General features: G+C 39.2%; 1 protein-coding gene across 8 annotated transcripts; it reads left to right on the forward strand.

Annotated features, from left to right (window-relative positions):
* Positions 1 to 1,724: 1,724 nt before the first annotated feature.
* Positions 1,725 to 19,056, forward strand: LOC120434067 (interleukin-15 receptor subunit alpha-like). 8 transcript variants are annotated; one of them, XM_039601528.1, is made up of 7 exons: positions 1,725 to 2,208; positions 12,998 to 13,033; positions 13,442 to 13,639; positions 14,624 to 14,671; positions 17,041 to 17,163; positions 18,574 to 18,670; positions 18,787 to 19,056. In XM_039601528.1, exons 1-7 carry the CDS (start codon positions 2,199 to 2,201, stop codon positions 18,866 to 18,868), a joined length of 594 nt encoding a protein of 197 aa, XP_039457462.1. In that variant the 5' UTR covers positions 1,725 to 2,198; the 3' UTR covers positions 18,869 to 19,056. The 8 variants fall into 8 exon arrangements, 7 of the variants coding, with proteins under 7 accessions (XP_039457462.1, XP_039457463.1, XP_039457464.1 ...); XR_005608923.1 differs by lacking the exon at positions 1,725 to 2,208 and adding an exon at positions 10,341 to 11,665; XM_039601529.1 differs by lacking the exon at positions 13,442 to 13,639.
* Positions 19,057 to 22,879: the final 3,823 nt, after the last annotated feature.

Raw genomic sequence — 22,879 nt, forward strand, 5'->3', positions numbered from 1 at the left:
AGATCAGGGGCAGTACCCCTGGACTGGCAGACCGGGGTGGTGGTCCCCATCTTTAAGAAAGGGGACCGGAGGGTGTGTTCCAACTACAGGGGAATCACATTCCTCAGCCTCCCTGGGAAGGTCTATGCCAGGGTGCTGGAGAGTCAAATCTCGGATGCAGGAGGAACAATGCGGTTTTCATCCTGATTGTGGAACACTGGATCAGCTCTTTATCCTCTCAAGGATGTGTTTTGTGGATTTGGAGAAGGCATTCGACTGTGTCCTTCAGGGGGTCCTGTCGGGGGTGCTCCGGGAGTATGGGGTGTCTGGCCCATTGCTCCGGGTCATTCAGTCCTTATACAACCATTGCAAGAGCTTGGTCTGCATAGCTGGCAATAAGTCGGACTCGGGCACAATCCGAAACGGGCACAATCCGGTTCGAAACGGGCACAATCCGGTTCATGGGATGGCGGAGGCCGGTTGTGGAAAGACACTGGATTGAAATGCTAGCTTTCTACAGTCGCTGCTTATCAACGGGTATTGTATTTTGTAACTTCTAAAACGGCAAACAGGACTTTGGTTAAGAAGAGGACAACCAACATTCTACCAGTTCTATCGACCGGAGTGTTTCGGGCTGCGCTCCCTAACTGGGAGATAGCTAGCAAGTTTACGGTAGCATTAGCTACCAGCAGCTGCTAGCTCGCCAGTTAAATAAAAGAAGAAAGGACCCCTGGACTGGAAAGGCTGGTTAAGACAAATATTTTATCGGAGTTTCACGAGTAACACAAACTAAAGACCGTATGCCACCCAAGAAAGGCCCAACACCAGAGGAGGTCGAGGACATAAAAACCTCCTCGGAGCGCTGCCAGCGGAGACGTGGCCGCAGTCAGGGCGCAGCAGGAGCTGCTTCTGGGGCTTCTGGAGGAGGTGAAACAGCTACGCCTCCAAAATGCCCAGAAGGACAGACGAATCATGGATCTCGAGCGGCGGGTGGATGAGCTGGAGCAGTACACCTGTACGAACGACGTGGTCATCAGCGGTATTAAAATCAAGCTGCGCGCGCGAACGTCGGGGAGCCCAGCGACGAGGAGACCCGCTCGGTGGAGCAACAGGTGGTGTTGAAAGATTTTATTATGTTTATGTTTAGAAGTACATTTTGTTTAAGGTTTTCTAGATGTGTTTGCTCTTCTTTACTAGAGAAGTTACGTTGTGCAAGCTTTGTGTGCATTCCAGAGCTCCCTGACTTTCACACCCACATCCTGGGAGCATGGGAGAGGTCACACCTTGTCTTATTGTTTATTGCCATTTATGCTTAGAAATATTTACTCATATATGCTTAGAAGTATATAATCATTTGTAGATTGAAAGAATGTCTCATCCTAGGAGGTCTGTAACAACTCTGTGTAGCATGAAGAGGGGAGTGCGTTCACTCCTCCTCAGAGTGTTCTGGCATAGATCACACGTCTCCTAGGAGAGGTCGTATCTTCTCTTGCTGATATATGGTATAACAAACACACGTATATCTGTTTGAGTCTAAGAGCCTTTTGTTTAGATGTACCGTTAGACTCCTGGCACCAGCTTTGGGGAGTCTTCCTGGGGTCCCAGGAAGACCCCCACACACAGATACACATATACACACACACACTCACACGCATACCAAGGTATACGTTATATGTTAATGAACCTATGCATATTCATGTAACCACAATAAAAGAGCAGTGTTACGGGGGAGCGGACGAGAGCAACTGAGGTCAAGCGAAGGAACGGCGCCTGTCCAGTTCTCTCCCGTGCACGTTAATTTGTAAAACCTGTCTGAGTGTCATTTATTCCAATCTGAGTTGAATTACAGGAAAACTCCTTACAGGTGGCGTCCTTCCTTAAAAGCAAAGGGATAGAAATGGACCTAGAGCATGTAGAAGCATGCCCAGGAGGAGCGACAGACCGCCGGCCGTCATTATGAGATTCGTCAATCGGAAGAACAAGGTCGCACTGCTGAAACAAGGACGCAAACTGAAAGGCACGGACGTTTTCATTGAGCATCTGACACGAAAAAACGCAGACATCGCAAGTAAGGCAAGGCAACTGAAGAAGAACTGTAAAATACAACATACATGGGTAACAAACTGCAAGATCTTCATTAAGCTAAACGGGACACCAGAAGAGGCAAAAGTACTGATAGTGAGGAACATGGAGGACCTGGACAAGTACAACTGACACTAATGTATCGAGGTAATATATAACTCTAATGACAATCAAAAATGATAAATACACCAACATCTCTAATTACACCAGGAAATGACATGGACACGTTGAAATCAATTCTCCAACAGAAAGTCATTGATCTAGATTGTGAATATAAGGAGCATAATATAATAGACCCAGAAATAGATTCTGAAAGTAATTTTCTCTCTTCTTTTGTTAAAAATTGTAATTATTTCACACAGGAACAATATGAAAAAAAAATCAACCTAGATGGGAAGCTCTCATTAATTCACTTTAATAGTAGAAGTATGTACTCTAATTTTGATTTCATTAAGGACTACTTGCAACAATTTTCTCGCCCCTTTAGTGTTATAGCCATCACTGAAACTTGGTTCAATGTCGATAAAGGAATAGATTTCTGTTTGAATGGATATGATTTAAAATACATGAATAGATTAAACAAGGCGGGCGGCGGGGTTGCTATATATGTTCATAACTCTATAAGATATAATGTTGTAACAACTATGTCTATGGCTATTGATGGAATTTTGGAATGTTTGACTATTGAGATCATGAATGAAAAAAAGAGAAATGTTATAATAAGTTGCATATATCGGACACCCAGTTCAAGTATTGACACTTTTAATGAATGGATAGAAAAAATGTTTGCTTCGGTGAACCAAAAATTACTATTCATCTGTGGTGATTTTAATATTGATTTGCTAAACCCAACAAGGTTAAAAGCCATTGATGACTTTACTGACACGATGTACAGCTTATCACTATATCCAACAATAACAAAGCCAAGCAGAATAACATCACATAGCGCCACTATTATTGACAACATTTTTACTAATGTCATGGATTTCCAAATTAATAGTGGCCTGCTTGTCTGTGACATAACTGACCACTTACCAGTTTTTACTTTGTGTGACTGTGATTTTAAAAAAATAGATACCAAGATTACCATAGCAAAGCGAACAATAAATGAAGAAGCAATTCATGCCTTCAATTTCGATTTAGCACAACAAGATTGGAGTTTGGTGTATGAAGAGTCAGATGTGGACAAGGCTTATGACAATTTCCTGGATATTTTCACTATGTTGTACAATAAACATTGTCCTGTAAATGAACACAGGACAAAGAAAAAAAAGATAAAAAGTCCTTGGCTCACAAAAGGAATTATCAATGCTTGCAAAAAGAAAAACAATCTGTATAAACAGTTCATCAAAGTTAAAACAAAAGAAGTGGAACAAAGATATAAAGCATATAGAAATAAATTGACTGATATTATAAGAACGAGTAAACAACTTTATTATAGAAGAAGATTATATGAAAATAAAAACAATATAAAAGGAACTTGGGATGTGTTAAATAACTTAATTAAACAAGGATCTTCTGGAACATCATATCCTGAATATTTCATTGATGCAAATGGTGAAAATCACAACATGAGTAACATTGTTGATGGGTTCAATAAATTTTTTATAAATGTTGGCCCTGAACTAGCAGCGGACATCCCGTGTCAAAAAAATGAAAATATCAGTAATATAAAATCAAATCCCTTTTCACTGTTCCTCCCAGCTACAAATGAGCAAGAAGTAATAAATATCACATTAAAATGTAAAAGTAAGTCTTCAATGGATAATCCATTGAATGACATAAATATGTCTGTAGTTAAACAGGTTATTCTGAATATTGCTAGTCCCTTAACATATGTCTGTAATTTATCATTTCAGTCCGGTTGTTTTCCAAAAAAAAATGAAAATTGCGAAAGTAATACCACTATACAAAAGTAATGACAAACAGTTTTACCAATTATAGGCCTATTTCTCTACTGCCTCAATTCTCAAAAATTTTAGAAAAACTTTTTAATTCAAGATTAGAAAAATTCCTTGAAAAACATCAAATAATAAATGTTGGTCAGTATGGTTTCAGAATGCAAAGAACCACTTCAATGGCGATAATTGAGGCAGTAGAAGAAATTACTAATGAACTGGAAAAAAATAAATATGCAGTCGGTATTTTTGTTGATCTCAAAAAGGCCTTCGACACAATCAATCACTCAATTTTATTGGATAAATTGGAAAGATATGGTGTTCGAGGGAAAGCTGGTAACTGGTTAAAAAGTTACCTAATGGTCGGGAACAATATGCTAGCATAGGGCATTACCATTCAGAGAAACTTGGTATTACATGTGGTGTTCCCCAAGGGTCAGTGTTGGGACCAAAACTTTTCAATGTTTACATAAATGATATTTTTGATGTTTCTCAAGTACTTAAACTCATACTGTTCGCAGATGATACCAACATATTTTTCAGTAGCGATGATTATACTGATCTTGTAATGACCGTAAACAGGGAGCTAAAATTAATTTTAAAAAATGGATGGATATAAATAAATTATCATTAAATATAAATAAAACTAAAGCAATGTTTTTTGGTAATTTAAAATATAATATAGAAGTACCAATTATTATAGAAGGTGTACCAATTGATAATGTGAGTGAAAACAAATTTTTGGGAGTCGTAATTGATAACAAAATTTCATGGAAACCCCACATCAGACACATACAAACCAAAATTTCCAGGAGCCTCGCAGTTTTGAACAAAGTGAAACCATACCTTGATAAAGATGCACTTCGTACTCTGTACTGTACCCTGGTTCTTCCATATTTTACATATTGTGTGGAAGTGTGTGGAAACACACATAAAAATACAACTAATCCATTAGTCACAGTACAGAAACGAGCACTGCGTATTATTCACAAGGCTGGTTATCTAGATCATACTCACAAACTCTTTCTTCAGGCAAAGTTACTTAAATTCCAGGATCTGGTTAATTACAATACATCCATAATCTTATACAAAGCCTTTAATAAACTTCTACCTGCAAATTTACAATCTATATTTGAAATTCGAGAAAGGGCTTATAATGTGAGAGGCTTCGGAGAATTCAAATTACCCAGAACTCGAACAACCCGTGAAGGTTTTTGTGTGTCTGTATGTGGTGTGAAAATCTGGAACAGTCTGAGTTTACAACTGAAACAATGCAAAAATATTCATAGATTTAAATTCCTCTACAAACAGTTGGTCTGGTCACAGTATACTCAATGATGGTTTTTCGTGTGCTCTGTAATGTCTGTTCTCTTACCATTGCTGGTATGGATTCCATGGGGGGGAAAAGAAAAAGAAAAAAAAAAGCGTGTGCGTCGTATGTATGTATATATATATATATATATATATATATATATATATATATATATATATATATATATATATATACGTGTGTGTAGATATATATGTATGTATGTATATATGTATGTCATGGTCCTGGGTCGAGCGACCCAGTGTTTGAGTTTATGTATCTTTTGTATTCTTTTGTGCCTTAGCTTAGTTCACCTTGTTTATTTCTAGATTGCAGTTTAGTCTTGTTCCTCAGTTGTTTATGTCTCAGTGTTTCATGCAGTCTGTGTCGCCTCGTCTGTGTTCCCACCTCCATGTTTTCACGGTCAGTCTTTGCAGTTATCATCATAGTCTCTGAGTCTTCTTAGTTTGTCACAGTATTAGTTTTCCCAGTTTAGTTATAGTCTAGTTTGGTCACTCTATCCCTGCTTTGTTTGTACACTTTGGCCGTTTATCAATGCCCAAGTACGCGAGTACGTACTCGCGTGCTCGGTGAGTACGTACTCGCCGAGAACGCACGGGAGTACGTACCCGCCGAGAACGCGAGCACGGACTCGTGGGCCGTTTCTCAATTCTCAAGTACGCGAGCACGGACTCGTGATTTGTACAGTCGGAACACCAGCGTACGTGATGATGTCACAGGTCTGGAGTTTTTACTGCCGTCCCCTCTTAATTTAACTGTGAGTAACATGTTATGAAGCTTAACTTTAATCACAGCCAAACCGGTTTACTCAGGAACAAATAAAACACTGAAATAAACCAAACATTAACATTTAGAAGTGATCTAAGTGACTTATATATCATTTTTAACCTCAGTAGTGAAACCTCTATTAATAAAAATAGTGTACATGTACATACGTGTACATACCTTAATAAAAACAAGCAGGTGAGATGTTAGAACGCTTTTATTTCTATTCTAGTGGACACTCAATACTATAGACAGCTGCTGGGGTTTCTTTAACCTGAGAACCTGAGTAGTGAGAAGACCGCGAGCGGGGGGGGGACGATGTGCCGGGAGTCCGCTGTTGAGTTTTGGACGAAATGCATTCTGGGATATATAGCTGTCCTAAGTCTACACCGATGCATGCTCGATAAAATGGGCGGATCGAGAACACATCCGGGACTTTTTCGCGTTCTCGGCGTGATGCGTACTTCGAATTGGAACAGTACTTGGTCTCCGACTGATGACGTATCACGAGTACACGAGATCGCAAGTACGCACAAGTACGCATATTGATAAACGCCCTTTGTCTCAGCCATAATAAAGGCTCGCTTTCTGTTAAATTCACTCCCGTCTACTAACTTGTGTACGCACCTGGGTCCATCACACACACCACCGCACGGCCTGTCTCCACAGACCGTGACAATGTATGTGTGTTTGTTACTTTGTAATTATTATTGCCTGTTACCTGTGGTAACGCAATTTATAATTAACATATTCTGTATTCAGTTATGAAGGTTCTATTTGTTTTGCTTGGTTTGGTTTGTTTGGTTTGCAACGATGGGCGTAGCTGCGGGAAGCTTATTGTCTTTTGTTGATGAGTGAATATAGGGGTGAGATTTAATAAGTTTTCTTCGTCCCACTCCTTTTCAGGTACATTTTGGTTTTTTTGTTTTTGTGCACTTTATGTTCAATATATGTATTTTGTTGTGCCTGAAATGAACAAATTAAAAAAAAAAAAAATTCCTGGTGGGTGATGGGCTCCGCCAGGGCTGCCCTTTGTCACCAATTCTGTTCTTAATTTTTATGGACAGAATTTCTAGGCGTAGGCAAGTGGCGGACCACTTGGGTGGTCTCAGGATCTCATCTCTGCTTTTTGCAGATGATGTGGCTCTGTTGGCTTCATCGGATGATGGCCTTCAGCTTGCCTTGGAACGGTTCGCAGCTGAGTGTGAAGCGTTGGGAATGAGAATCAGCACCTCCAAATCTGAGGCCATGGTCTTCAGCCGGAAAAGGGTGGAGTGCCCACTCCGGGTCAGGGCCGAGTTCCTGCCCCAAGTGGAGGAGTTTAAGTATCTCGGGGTCTTGTTCACGAGTGATGGGAGAAGGGAGCGGGAGACAGACGGATTGGTGCAGCGGCCGCAGTGATGCAGACGCTGCACCGGTCTGTTGTGGTGAAGAGAGAGCTGAGAGTAAAAGTGAAGCTCTCAATTTACCAGTCGATCTACGTCCCTAAACACACCATTTATTTCCATGGAAACACAGACACAACCAGAATTACAAATACAATTTAAAATCCCCCTATACAATAAAAAGAGTGTTCTCAATACGCTAAAAACCCTGCTGGCAGAAATAACTATACACTATCAAAACAACAGCTACACAAATGTTTCCCATATGCTAAAATTCCCCCCATAGTCCCATAATCCCACAGTCCAGCCACACGCGGGCAAATGTTCCTTATCTGAAACAGGAGAGGAATTCCTCTTCCGGGATGGAAACCACGCCGGCCAGAAGACCAAGGAGGGGGCTCCTGTCGCAGGCCTGTCTCCTCCTGACAGCGCGTCACCGCACAATCCCGCCCCACTCCACACCTGAACACAGTCTCCCTCGTAGCACCGCCAGATGCAGGCAGAGGGACACCCCTGCCTTGCTGTGGATTGCGAGCATCGCCTCCCACTGTCGCTGTTCCTGCCGTTGGGACTGGATTGCCGTGTTCCGCTGGCCGGTCCGTCGCCGAACAACTCATGGCACCTCACAGTCAGGCAGCAGGTCCTTGGACACATATGCTGGCTTGCACGTGTTTCTTTTCCTCCTGTTCACCTTTCGTGCGTCCCTCTTCTTCCGTCTTTGCGCTCACTATCCCCCTTAACAGGTCAGTTTGGCAGCTGATAGGCCGCCTCAGGGAACGCCCCCACCTCACAGGTGGCTACAATTGTCCGCTTATTCCACAGTGGATTAAAAGAATATTGTGCAACAACACTAAACACACACAATATAAATATGAGGATAAAACCAAAACCATGCAATAGAAATATCAATAAACAAACATGCAATGTAACTATCACAATAAAATCATGCAATTAAAATCAACACTATGTACCAATACACGGTCTGATCCAAAACAAAATATAAAAACACAATTTTCCACTGTGTGACATATCCAGCAGGAAATGTCCCTGCAGGACTGTCTGGCTCTCCCGAACCCAGGCTTCTCGTCGAGAAGGGCGTGTCAATTGCATTAAGGGACCAGTTAAATATGGTCAGTTAAATAATGCTGTGTGTCACCATCAGTACTATGCAGGATGAGGGAGCAGCTGATTTTAATAGCTCCTTATTACCCCAGCAAGCTATGAAAGGTGGACCTAGCCTGTCTTGTCCACAGCAAGCAGTGGGCACTGCTTTTGCACAAGGACCTGGTATCACAGGCACACAGGCAAATTTTTCATCCACATGCAGTGTCTTGCACTCTGGCCTTGGTACATGACAGGCTGAATTGAAATGAGTCAGAGGGTGAAAGAGACTATTCAGAGTACAGGAGCTCTTTCCACAAAACCACTTCACTCACACATCAGTATAAATGTCTTATCCTTCCTTCATGATATACTAGATGAGGGGAGAGCATTTCTCACTGTTAAAGTGTATTTAGCTGTGATTTCATCCACACATGTTGGCTTTGGTAATCACCAATTGGCCAGAATTCTCTGATAAGGATGTTTATGAAAGAGGCCCACAGACTGGGGTCTACTGTTAAGCCTTGCAGTCCCCTCATGAGATTTACCCACAGTTTTAAAGAACAAATGCTCATTATTAACTTCTTACAGTTGTGGTAGAAATACCTTTCCTAAATCCTATACTTACTGTATATAAAAGTAGTCATACTACATTATATGTACATTCTGTAAAAATACACTTTTACTGAAATAAAAGTACAAATGTTCTGCATTACAATATACTTCAAACTCTAAATAATTGTTAATTTATAATTTATTCATTGATTTATATTTTATATTGATTTCATTGTGCTAAATAGGATTATTTCATAATGGTTCATAATAGTTCATAATGAAATATTGCCAGTTTACCTACAGCTTTTATATCTCCTGTGCACTGGTGGGTGTACTGATTCATCACTGGTTTCACTTTAATACTGAAAACCATCTTAAAATCTGTAGAATTCCAGGGCACACATTGAAGCATTCCAATCGAGACATGTTTGGGAAGTTAGTTGTGTTTGGTGCAGACTGAGCAACTTTTTGTTGGCAGGCTTAAAAATGTTTGTATTTTGGCCAAACTTATGATTGCTAGATCTTGATGCACACTTCCTTTCATGATCCTCATGGGGTTTTTTTCTTCATTTTATTTATTCTTTGAAATCACAAGTGCTAACCAAACTACAGCAAATTAATGGGACAGGAGTGCAGAGACTTCAGGACTTACCTTAGAATCTCAGATTTCTTCAGCAGTAACGTAATCCAGTGATAGTTTAAGTATTTCCACGGCTGCACAGGAAACAATAACTGTTGATAATAACAGTTAATAATTTGGCAAACAAATCCACTTTAAAACGGCACTTGTGGCTGTCACAGTGTAACTTGGTTTAATGCAGTAACCTGAAGTGACCGTCAAAGAGACACATCACATTAGGACCCTGTCCTTCTTTGTGGTCCACCTCCAAACAGTCAAAACTCAGCTGATTTGCATGAGCAGTGCAAAGAGCTACTCGCGAGAGCGTAAAACTACAGCAGCTCTCATGTATGAAATATATGATGGGTTTTGTCCATGTACTTTGAAAAAAATTAATAAATACATGAATGCAATCAACAGCTTTGCAAATCTATGTGGCTATATTATGGTTTCTGTTTCTAGTTTTGTTAAGTTCCTCATTTAACATAGGGGTCACTGTCCCTGATTTGCATAAATATTTGATGGAACAAAGTTTTAAAATATACAATATACATGATTCGTATGAAATTTTAGCTTCAAATGCCAAACACTTTGTGCTCATAGGAAAGTAACTCAAATAACCACTTGGTCCAATTAAGGTATGCAGAAGAGCATCTCTGAATACACAAAATGTTGTACTTTGAAACCTGGAATCTTCACTGGCCTTCCTTAGCACCATAATATAATTTGGGAAAGACACTAAAAAAATGTATTAGTTTTTCCTATTTTAAGTAGCCAAGTCCAGTAGTCCTGCATAGTCCCATATTTGAGAACACACTAATGAAAAAACTCAAATTGCAAAAGATAATTTGTGACCATTTCTGAATAAAATATGGTTGAATTTCACAATACTGCAAAATAAAGCATGTAGAATCCTTTTAAACATTAAATACATAAGTCACAAAACAATGCCATTTTCATTCAGCATGACTATAAAGATAAGAGTAGGAATATAGAACAGAAAATGAACTGGCCTCTGGAAGTTGAGGTCATCTTGTGCGCCTTCCTAGACAAAGTACAGATGGTAAGATCATACTTCTCCAACTGAAGTATCACCTGTTGTACTCTTGGAGGTGCTGCTGTAAGTGGCTTGTTTGTGATGGACTCAAGAGGTTTATTGTCACTTTCATTGTCACATACTGGTGGATAGCACAAAGCTCTTTTTCAATCTGAGTATAGTTAATTTTAAACACATATCCAATGGCTCAACATCTGGCTCACATTTACTTGCATCAACTTGTAGTCTGAGCTCTTTGCTGGGGTCAAAATACGATTGGACTAGAACAGGCTCTCTTGTGACATCCTTATTTTCCTGAAATCTTCATGCTGTGTCACATATGAAATCATCATAATATTTTTGAACAGGTGATGAAAAGGTGCATTGCTAGACAGGACACATTTTGTGAAGTAGCTGACCATGCCAAGGACTGGTTGTAGCTCACTTTTGTCTTCTTGGGCCTCCATGTGTCTGACAGCTGCAGTTGTAGATATATCACACTTGACTTCTTCTTAGGTGTGATCACACGCCACACTGTTTCAGTTGAACTCCTTTTGCTCTGCAGCATTGCAGCACAGCACATATGACTATATCTTCCTCTATTGCCGTGACTATCTGCAGACTTTCAGGTTTAATTGACTTTCCACTGGAAGTCAACTTGAGAAGATTTCAGACGAACAGATGGGCAGACTCTGCTCTTTGTAACGTCCAACCGCTGTGTTGAATGTTATCCGGCACACATCTGAAACATTAGTGTGACTTGCCTTGTTGCTTATGTATTTCCTTTTTCAAGATTCAAAATACCGAGAGGAGAATGTTTTCTTTTGTTGTTTTTAGCCTGTCTTGCCCGGCAGCTTTTCAATCAGAATTATGATCTGAATGCACTGTTTCGCCAAACATGTTTACTTTTCTAAGGTGAGTTCTATGAACGCTCTCTATGTATCTTTTTATTGAATTTATTATATTATTATTACTATTGTTATTTTTTCTATCATTATTCACACTTTATGAGTAATATCACAACGTCACAGCTGGCTGGCAGGCAGGAAAAACGAAATGGGAAATGATGATGATGATGATGATATCAAGCGCACAAACTGATTTAAAAACGTTCCAAAACGCTGAAAAAAGCACGGCTTATATTTTGCGCTTTATATTGACATGAACTGACTGCGCTTGTGTTTAGAAAACGGCAACTTTTGTGAGTCACCCGTAAAACTAACCACACCTATGAGCGCGGTCTGTGGATTTTGCCCAGTGAGGGTGCGCAAGCAAGCAACTTGCCAAGAGTCCAACAGGAACAGTCAGCTCATCTTATGCACGAATGATGCTGTTAAACAAAGCATTCAGTATCTCTGCTGTTAACGTTACCGAAAGTCCCCTGCTCTTTGCTTTAGCGGTGCGCGTCTCCATGACACATTCATGATCATTATCAGTCCATTTAGTGGAGGCTATTAGCGAGTGTGAGTCTGGGGAAGGATTCAAAACGATTCCAATTTAGTAACACGCGCACGGTGGGAGGTTTTATTGATCCGACATTGCTTTTGCGTGTCAACTTGAATTTTAAAGCTTTTCTGTGCATTTACTTGGTTACTGTGTGGACATGCACTCTGGGAACAAACAAAACAAATCCGTTTTAAGTGTTGCATGAATAACGATTTTTCACAGAGTTGGTCTTTCACAAATAACGGAATTTGTGATCAGCTTTCCCAACTCTCCTTCTGGATGAATTCACTGAGAATGAAAGGAAGCTCAACTTTCTCCAAAACTTTATTACACTCAGGTTTTTCCCCCTTTTCGATCTAAATAATTGTTAGATCTGTTATTTCAGCTTTGTAAGGCTGTGAAAGGTTGACAAATACACTTTAAACATATAGGAAATAAATAAATGAATAAATATGATTAAATATAAAAGCCAGATAGAATGTAGTACATTGTCTTAACATGTTGGACAGGGGGATTAAAACACGCTAAAGGACATTAGCATTCATGAAAGAAGTGTAGTTTGGACACGGAAGAGGGGTTTATACGTCATCACTTAACAACCAAATAAGGGCTGTGCAGTCCTAAATGACGTTAGACTTTAGAGGAGTGGCATGAGTAAGGTGTGAGAGAGACATAAGTGCACTGACAGGAGGGATTGGGATATTGATCGGTCTGTCTTTATGTGGAGAACGTGGTTTAAGTCAGGATCGACGTGTCAGATGGATCTGATTTCTCTTTCTTTCTGTGTGTGCATTATGATAGTTTGTCTGCCAGGAGCTGCAAGATTCTCCAGCAGCGGTAAGTTAAAGAAAAAGAAAAAAAGAAAAGAAAACTTCCACATTTGTTATGTGTAATTACAAATTAGATTCAGGTAGACAGGCTACCAGAAATCATTTTTCCATCACAACCTTCAAAATTAATCATTAATGTATGTATAAAATCAAACATTTGAGCAATTAAGATTGGTGATTGAAGAAAGACATGCTTTTACATGCACATATTTGTCAATCTTAAGACCTAAATGCTGAAACTCACAATTTTGTATCACTTTGGATGTGGACGAATTTGAGTTTGATTTTAGAATTAATAGGTTAACCTTCCAGCCTTAAGGTCTGCCATATAACGATTTACAACAAATAATAAGATTAGTTATTATTTACTTTATTTTACATTTTATGATATTGTAAATATTCATTTTTCTTACAGATAACAGCTGTCAATGTCCAGAGATTCCTCAGAGAAATTTAACTAAACCCCCACAGCAAGGCTGTTTTAAAATTGGTAGCCATTTTTTCTACAAATGTATAGATGGTTATGCAAGGGTAGTGGGAACATCAAATTTCATCAAATGCGTCGCAAAAGAAGTTGGTGTACACTGGACTGAGCCAACACTACAGTGTACACGTAAGTCAGTCTGTCTGTGTGTCTAAATGAAAGTTGCATCCTGTGTTTCAGTTACACCTTTTTGAGGTAATATGGACACTCAGGGGATAGAGCAGGTCACTGATCCGATTGATGGTGGTTCAATCCTTGACTCCCCCATCCTTGGGAAACCCTAAGTTGCTCTCTGATGCATCCGTCTGAGTATGAATGTGTGTGAATGTTAGTTAGTAAGCACATAAAATCATAGAAGAAAGCGCTTGTGTGAATGTTGTATAGAGAGCTCCGAGTCCGCCGGGAGAGTAGAAAAGTGCTATATATGAATCAGTCCATTTACCATTTATATACCACGGAGGTTGGCTGTTAGTGTTCAGTATGTGGACAACAGACAGATGTGTTCTTTGCAGTAACATGTCCAAAATGAGGAAAAATCATTTGTAATTGAGATTTAAACACGTTGAAACTGATTTAACTAGGCATAGTGTGAGTGTAGAGAAGTACATCATCAGCAAACACTGAAATGTAGAGCTTTGAGTGATGCATAGTAAACGATGTGACTGTCTAATTGTAGAGCTTTTGAAAGTCTGCAATACTTTTAGCTTGAAAGTGGAGACAATAAATCTATCAGAAAAAAGCTGCATTACAAACTAGGGTATGTGTGCTTGCACTGATAAGAGTAGGATCTAAATGGTAAATGGACTGATTCCTATATAGAACTTTTCTACTCTGAGTACGCAAAGCACTTTATATAACCTGCCTCATTCACACAAGCACTTTGTTCTATGGTTTCTACACAAGTGCTTACTATCTAGCATTCATACACATTCATTCTCCAAGGATATTTAGCACGGTGACTGGAGCAGCCGGGGATAAAACCACCAACCTTCTGATTAGCACATGCCCTGCTCTACCTCCTGCACTTTAACATCCCCATCTATACAACAGGTTTTGGAGCCTGACAAACTTAATTGTGTTTTAAATATGTTTTACCTATTTATTGTGTTTCAGCTGACCCAAGGATAACCACAACACGTCCAACAACAACAAAAGTAAAAGGTAAGTGTTTGTCCATCTGTATTGCTAAAAAAAAAAGAAAATAGTATTACTCATAATTTGTTGGTGTGCATGATCAATAATGGTTTAATTTTGCAGTTTTGCTTTGACATTTCCCACGACTCCATCAGTACCTACTCTGTCAGTGATTCTATTAGAATCAAACTCTCACCAGTAGTGATAACAAAACAAAAATAAAACACTAATTATGTTTTAGAGTCGTTTTATTAGCAGTGATTGTTACAGTAGCTGCAGCAATGTTTGTTAGTAATATCTATGTATATTTAATGATATGACGTATCGTTTGGCGTTGGCAGCACTGATAAAAAGACATAAGACCATGATGGTGGTAGCAGAGTTAAGATGCTAAGATTTTCATTAAGAGGAACTGGGATGGACAGGATTGGAAATGAGAGGGACAGCTCAAGTTGACCAGTTTGGAGACAAAGTTAGAGAGGTCAGGCTGAGATGGTTTGGACATCTGCAGAGCAGGCATAGTGGATACACTGGACAGAGGATGTTGAATATGAAGCTACTAGTCAGGAGGAAAAGGAGAGGAACAGTGAAGATTTCCACGGATGTAGTGAAGGAGGACATGCAGAGGGTGCAGTACAACAACTAGCAGATGTCACATGTGTTTGAAGTTACATTTGTATTAATTGTTTAAATTAATTTTATCAGAGGACTATTAATTCTATCTTCTAGCCATAGAGATAAAATCTGCCTTACATGATTTACAAAAAATAATAAGATTAGTTATTTTTACTTTATTTCACATTTTATGATATTGTAAATATTCATTTTTCTTACACATAACAGCTGTCAATGTCCAGAGATTCCTCAGAGAAATTTAACTAAACCCCCACAGCAAGGCTGTTTTAAAATTGGTAGCCATTTTCGCTACAAATGTATAGATGATTACACAACGGTAGTGGGAACATCAAATGTCATCAGATGCGTTGCAAAAGAAGTTGGTGTACACTGGACTGAGCCAACACTACAGTGTACACGTAAGTCAGTCTGTCTGTGTGTCTAAATGAAAGTTGCATCCTTTGTGTGAGTTGCACCTTTTTGAGGTAATATGGATGCATACTGACTGTAGCTCAGGAGGTAGAGCAGGTCACTGATCGGAAGGTTGGTGGTTTGATCCCTGACTCCCCCATCCTTGGGCCAACCCTAAGTTGCTCTCTGATGCATTCATCTGAGTATGAATGTGTGTGAATGTTAGTTAGTAAGCACATAAGATCATAGAAGAAAGTAATGTTGAATGGGGCATGTTGTATAGAGCGCTTTGAGTCCTCCGGGAGAGTTGAAAAGTGCTATATAAGAATCAGTCACATTCATTCTCCAAGGATATTTAGCACGGAGACTGGAGCAGTCAGGGATCAAACCACCAACCTTCAGATCAGCACATGCCCTGCTCTACCTCCTGAGCTTCAGCCTCCCCATCTATACAACAGGTTTTGGAGCCTGACCAACTTAAATATGTTTTAAATATGTTTTATCCATTTATTGTGTTTCAGCTGACCCAAGAATAACATCAACACGTCCAACAACAACAAAAGTAAAAGGTCCATCTGTATTGCTAAAAAAACAAAATAGTATTACTCATAATTTGCTGGTATGTATGATGTGGACCACAGAAGTGTTCTATGCAGTAACATACCCAAAATTAGGAAAAATAATGTGTAATTGAGATTTAAACTGATTTAATAAGGCATAGTGTGAGCGTAGAGAAGTACATCATCAGACAGCCAACACTGAAATGTAGAGCTGTGAGTCATGTGATGTGATTGTCCAATTGTAGAGCTTTTGAAAGTCTGCAGTACCTTTAGCTTGAGAGTGGAGACGATAAATCAATCAGAGAAAAGCTGCTTTACAAACTAGGGTATGTATGATTGCACTGATAATAGTAGGATCTAAATGGTAAATGTGGTGAATGATGGTTTGATACTCTCATGTCTTTCTTTGTATGAATGTAAGACTTTGCATCAGCATTAAAACAAACTGTGTAAACTGACACAAAATCCTCTCAAGTTTTGATCAAATATATGCATTATAAAACTAAATATATGACCAAAGTGCATGAGAAATTCTTCCGTGCCAGACAATCACTGTCTATTTCCCAGAATGCTCCAAACTGCAATACCGCATTCTGTCAAGAGCCCAATTTCATACATGCTTTACCATTTAGCTTCTCAACTGATCTGTACCAAATATTTTCAAATCTTTTTGTTTTGTTTTGAAGTGTGATGTTCATATATAGGTTCATGAAGGAGAGCCTCGCACTGTTCAGGCAGCAAGAAAAGACAAGCAGGTGTCTAATGTCTGCTACTCCATTTAACAGTGAGTGATGTTTTTTTTCTTCACAGCAGCAACTTTCACCACCAAGATGATGCAGAATGTAAGCACTTTGCCATCAGTGCCTGGAGAAAGGGACAACATAGAAACATACACACATGGTAAACAGCACAAAGTCACACCGTGCTTGAACAGTAAGTTTCTGCTTTGCTGTTGCTGACAGCTTATTTTTACCTGCTGAGTTGGCGTTACAGACAGCCAAAATTAATGACTAACCACATCCTTTCTAACATGCTTATGAACTCACCTCTTCATCCTCTTCAAGACCAAAAGAAGAGAACAGGAACATTCACCATCAGATAACCTTTCAGAGCTGAACAACCATATCGAGGACAGATAAACATAAGTAGTTAAGGAAGTCATCAAAGCAGTTTAACAAAACATAGACAATTAATAGTTAGTAGCATCCAAAAATAATTCATCTTTCTGCCTTAAAAATAATTATAAAAGAATTACACACTGACTGAATCGAGCACCACAGATGAAACACAAACACCTGTAAAAGGAATTTCATGGGCATCCCATAGGCCAAATATGCCCTGCTAATGAGTCTAAGCTATGAATGGTATGTGAAGCCAAAGTGAAGCCTCACCTTGAGCTAGCTAGCTGAGCTATGTTGTCTTGTTTTTAGATTTTAGCTGTTAAGTCTCTAAAGAAAGGCATGTATCTGAGGTTTCACATGCTTATCTAACACATAGTTCTAATAACAGAGTTAACACTGCCACAGAGCCAGAAAATGAGACAGTGAGGAGAACATCTGTGCACTCCAGTGTGATCTAAATGGTCAAAGTCTTTCTTGTAACTCAATCTTAGCCACAGTGCTTTACCGAACATAAAGACTAACTTATTTTCACTTTGATCTTAATCTCTTCATCATTATTGTTTATTCTTGTTCGCCACATTTCTAAGTATTGTGAGTTTTAATTCCTCGTTTCCTTGTATCAGTTTACGGTTATTTTCATGACTATTCTGCCTTAAGCTTATTTTGTATAGTCTGTTGTTGTTTTCTTATTCTTCCCATTAGTTTCCCTCTGTGACAGGTTTGCATGTTTCAGTCTGTCATCCCTGATTTTGTTCCCATTGTGTTCCCCACCTATTTCTCCTAGCCTCATCACATTTTGTATTTATTGTCTCACTCTCCCAGTTGTCCTTTGTTGAGTCGCCCCACATGCTTGTGTGCCTGCATAGTGTTTCCGCTCCTTGAGTTAGCTGTGTATGTATTCCTTGTGGCTTCTGGTTATTTGTTTTCCCTAGCATTCCTTTCTGCTTTTGGACCATGTAAACCTTTGGACTATTTAGCATTAAATACCCTTCACCCCAGATTTTTTTTAGACTAGGACACGCTGCAGACACAGCACAGAATCCCACTGAGTTTGATTATAGTCTTTGATGTTTACACTGAAGCACTTGAAAGATTCACAAAGCAGACTTGGAGTCATCATGTCTGATAAAATGCCATATTATATGTATTATTTTCTGTGGAGAAACTGAGAATGAGAAGAGTACATGGGTAGAAATTGATGTTCAGTATTTTCTCTTATTAGCAGAACCGTCTAAAGCAGCAACGCTGGCATCCATCTCTGTCACTGTTTTACTGGTGATTCTCTGCTCTTTGGGCATCATCTTCTTACTGTATCAAAGGTAAAAGAAAATGTTTGGATAACAGCGAGCTTGGGTGAATTTTGTACACACCCATCAGATTACAGTTACTTGTTTTTTAATCAAACTCATTGCCGTCTGTCCATTTTGTATCTCAGGAAGTCAAAAAAGCACATCCCACTGCAGACGCCAGATGAAGTGAAGCCCATGAATCCTGCCCCATCTGAAGTGGACTTGTAGATAATGTAGTACCCTATGGCTTTCCCACTGACTCTTACCCTCACATAGAACTGGACTCTGGTCAGATGGTGTTTGTCACAACCTGATAACCCATTTCATCTTCCATCAACACCATCCCCAAATCATCATGGCTATCTTGCTATGTTTTTTGTTGTTTATATAGCCTAAGAAAGAAGCTTAATCTTAAACAAAAAGACTACTCAGTTGTTTCTGTCCTAGCAGCAGTTTGCTTCTCTCATGTCATAAAAAAAAAACATAATTAACTCTGTTAAGGCATAATTCTTGCTGTTTTCTTCTTCAGTGTGTTTCAACTTATAGTGAAGTTGTCTTACTTAATTCAGCCGCTAAATTGTGGCTTTCTTACTTGATGAGAATGATTAAGCGGTATTTTAGTATTTTATCTTCACTACCACCTTGTTAAAGGCACTTCGTTCCATTGTTTATACAAACTAAACTTTCCTGTATCAGATCAAAAGTCCAGAGTTTCAGTAAACAGCATCACTTCAGTTGTTATTGTAGTGTGTATTGCGACACATAGAATGAGTAAAGGAGAGAAAGAGTATGAAGATCTTCATCCTGGCAGAGATGAAGACAATCAGATAGTCAAGAAGAGGAGATATGCCAGAAGGACAGCAGTATGTCTATACTGCTCTATACATGTGTTAAAACCACCAAGAGAGAACTGAAAAAGGATTTTTGAAATCAGCGACATTTTGACAGTAATGAATTCAAAAGCATGGGCCTCATTCACAGTGTGTATGCACAAAACTATGCGAGAAGGAAATTGTCAGTATTTAATTACCTGGGTTTGTTCATGCTCTGCAAACAGACTTGGAATGGGGCCAGAATCCTCTCACTCATGATGAAATACTTTAGAAAGATGTGCCCTTCTGGTTTCCTCCTCAGACACCATTGTTTTCATGCCTTATGCACAGAAATTCTCCCTTTTTGTTTGTTTGTTTTAGCCGTTAATGCTGCTGTCTTAAAACATTGTTCTCCACAATACACCTCGAGCTAAACATATTTTTCTGTTTCCACCCATTTACCTACACGCCCAATGCTTTAGAGCATGGGTGGGGGAACTCCAGGCCTCGAGGGCCGGTGTCCTGCAGGTTTTAGATGTGTCCTTGATCCAGCACAGCTGACTTAAATGGCTAAATGACCTCCTCAACATGTTGTGAAGTTCTCAAGAGGCCTGGTAATGAACTAATCATGTGAATCAGGTTTGTTGACCCAGGGTTCGATCTAAAACCTGCAGGACACCGGCCCTCGAGGCCTGGAGTTGCTCACCCCTGCTTAAAAATAATTCTGAATGAACAATGAACCATGGTAAGAAACTGTCCGATGCACATGTTGCAATGCGTAAATCTGCCTGTGAACCTAGCTGATACCTTAGTTCAATCCAGCTTATGTCTTATGTCAACCTTTCGCTTTACATGAATAGGCTACAAGCCCCTTTATCTTTACACCTTTATCTTTACAAGCCCCTTTATATTTATCTTCTGTCCCGTGTAGAGGACACTGGGTCTTCCTTGATAACAGAATGATGTGATATGATTATGCAGTTTTGATTTTTGTGTGGATTTCTTGTAAAATGAGCACTACAACAGTTAGATGAACACATCTGAATGCTGAAAAGTTCCCATAGAGCTCAGAGGGAGACATCCTAGCTTTAGAGGAACCTGAGGTGGGGGAAGTGGCTGAAGTGTATTATGGATAGTAAGAATTATTTAAGCTGGAATTTGAAGTTGTGGGAACAAAAACATCAGGTCAGACTTCTCCAAAGGCAGCTGTCCATCCCCTGAAATTCCTCAAAGCAGTTTAAATGGGGATCCAAAAGATGCCTGCTTCCAAACTGGGAGCGCTTTTAGCCTCAAGTGTATATAGGTAATGCAAGGAGAGCAGTGATCTCAAGACTCAGATGCAAGGAAAGTAAAGGTGGTCCAAAGTGGACCAAGTACCTGCTCCAGTGTATACGTAAGCCTTATTTATTTATATATTCACAAGATCAAAAATATCCAGATTTTGGTTAGCAAGAAAAATGACCTTAATGACTATGATCTAACAAATTTCCACACTATTTATTCTAAAGCTAGTAAAACACTAGGTGGCCCTTGGATTTATAACCTTTGATTTATAAGTAGCCCAGGAGAGGTGCTATGGCATCTACTATTAGAGAAAATACTTTTGTCCCCCCTAAAGAATTAATATGTATCAACATTACCAAAACTATTTTCATGTATCTAGAGGTTTCTGTGGTTAGATACAAAAAAGTTCATTTAAAGAGACCACAGAAGATGATAGATGCACATTTATTAAACAGCAGCTATAACACAGTTCACATGGGAATAACTATTAGAATGAATAGAATAAATAATAGTCATATTGGGGGACCCTCCTATGAAGCCTGTTTATATAGACTGAGATCCACTAGCTTAAGCTTTAATTGTTACAGATTTGGCAGCAGGATTTGTACATAGTAGTAGGTCTTTGGGTGGTAGTAGAAGTGCTGGTACTGGAGCAGTAGAAACACTATATTTATTAAAGAAAGAGTTCACAGCAGTTGTATTAAACAGTGTAAAATAATGCAAAATCTCCCATGTAATTTCAGCTTTTATCACATTCATTCTAAATGCACGAAAGTCTTTTATACCCCACCACCACTGTCCATGTAAGAAAAAATCAATATCCCAGTATGCTCCAAACCACAGAGACAACCAGGCTTGGAGTGGTATTAACACACTTCCATCTGGGATGTGATGCAGAGCAGAAGCATTTTACCATCAGTGACTGGAGAAAAAAAACATCACAGAGTCAACAACACCTGGTAAAGCGTTCAAATAGTGTCAACTGATCTGTATCAAGGTTAGATGTTGCTAAAGGTATGCAATGTCATGGCCACGTCCTGTTAATTGGAATCCAACAGAATCCTGAGGTAATGAACATTCATAATGAGTGAAGTTTTCAGAATAAAACAAGCACACCAAGGACAGAAAAACATGGGCTGAGACATTAAAATAGTTTAACCAAACTTAAGGTTTAATCTGACATTCTGTTAAGTTTTGATATCAAAATAAGCTAAATTTGTCCCCCTGCTCAGTAAAGCAAGTAAAGCAAAAGGTTAAACACCACAGTCATCTTTTGTAAAATTTCCTAAAACTAAGATTAGTCATTTTTTAAACTTTTTCTTTCATATTTCCTTTGGCTGTCTGTGTGTGGAATGCTCTTTCTATGTTGTGATTTGTTTATATATTGATGCTTCTTACAGATAGAAGCGCTCCATGTCCAGAAATTCCTCAAAGGAATTTCACTAAACCACAAATAGATTGCTTCAAAATCGCTAGCAAGGTGTTCAGCAGTATAACGGGTATAGCTTCAAGTGTAGGCCTATACGTAATCCTTGGGACCAAAGAGATCGAAGTGATGTCTCTCTATTCAGCTAGCATATTGCAACATTGGCTACAACATGAGCGTGAGACATCCAAATACCACAATGCTACAAATCTTGTGAGTTTTTTTTTTTTTTTTGGGGGGGGGGGGTTGATAATGAGGTGATGAAATAAGAAGCAACAGATTGTACATCATGTAGTCAAGCTTTTACGAATATTAACAAAGGTGAGTTTTTTTTTTCCATCAGTAGCTGGAGGAAGCAAAGACCACAGAGCATTGGCAGACTCTGTGAAAGCAATGGTCTCCAGATCCAAATCAGATTGGCTTGATATTAATCAATTGCACATCCGAAGACACTGAAAATGAAAGTTTTGTCTTAACAGATCTCAAGAAGTTTAACAAAGTTTAATGATGACATTCCTTTGAGTCAAGCATGCCTCTGGTGCTGTAGCAGCCACCCTTTTACAAACTGGGATGACCTTGTTTACACTTTTTTCATATATATGAGGAGCAGAGCTGTTTCTTCTGCTATTAGCAGACACGGGCTCTTACTGTGATGGTACCTAAGCCAGATCAAACTGGTATTTTGCCTCTAGGCAAACTCTTGCTTGCGCATAAACA

This window comes from Oreochromis aureus, linkage group 17 (genome assembly GCF_013358895.1).
Source record: "Oreochromis aureus strain Israel breed Guangdong linkage group 17, ZZ_aureus, whole genome shotgun sequence".
NCBI lineage: Eukaryota > Metazoa > Chordata > Actinopteri > Cichliformes > Cichlidae > Oreochromis > Oreochromis aureus.

Coding starts and splice junctions, on each gene's coding strand:
- LOC120434067 (XM_039601525.1), top strand. CDS start 12,916: ATGTGGAGAACGTGGTTTAAGTCAGGATCGACGTGTCAGATGGATCTG. Junction 17,164..18,573: donor AGTCACACCGTGCTTGAACA/GTAAGTTTCTGC, acceptor TTCTCTTATTAG/CAGAACCGTCTAAAGCAGCA. Junction 18,671..18,786: donor ATCTTCTTACTGTATCAAAG/GTAAAAGAAAAT, acceptor TTTGTATCTCAG/GAAGTCAAAAAAGCACATCC.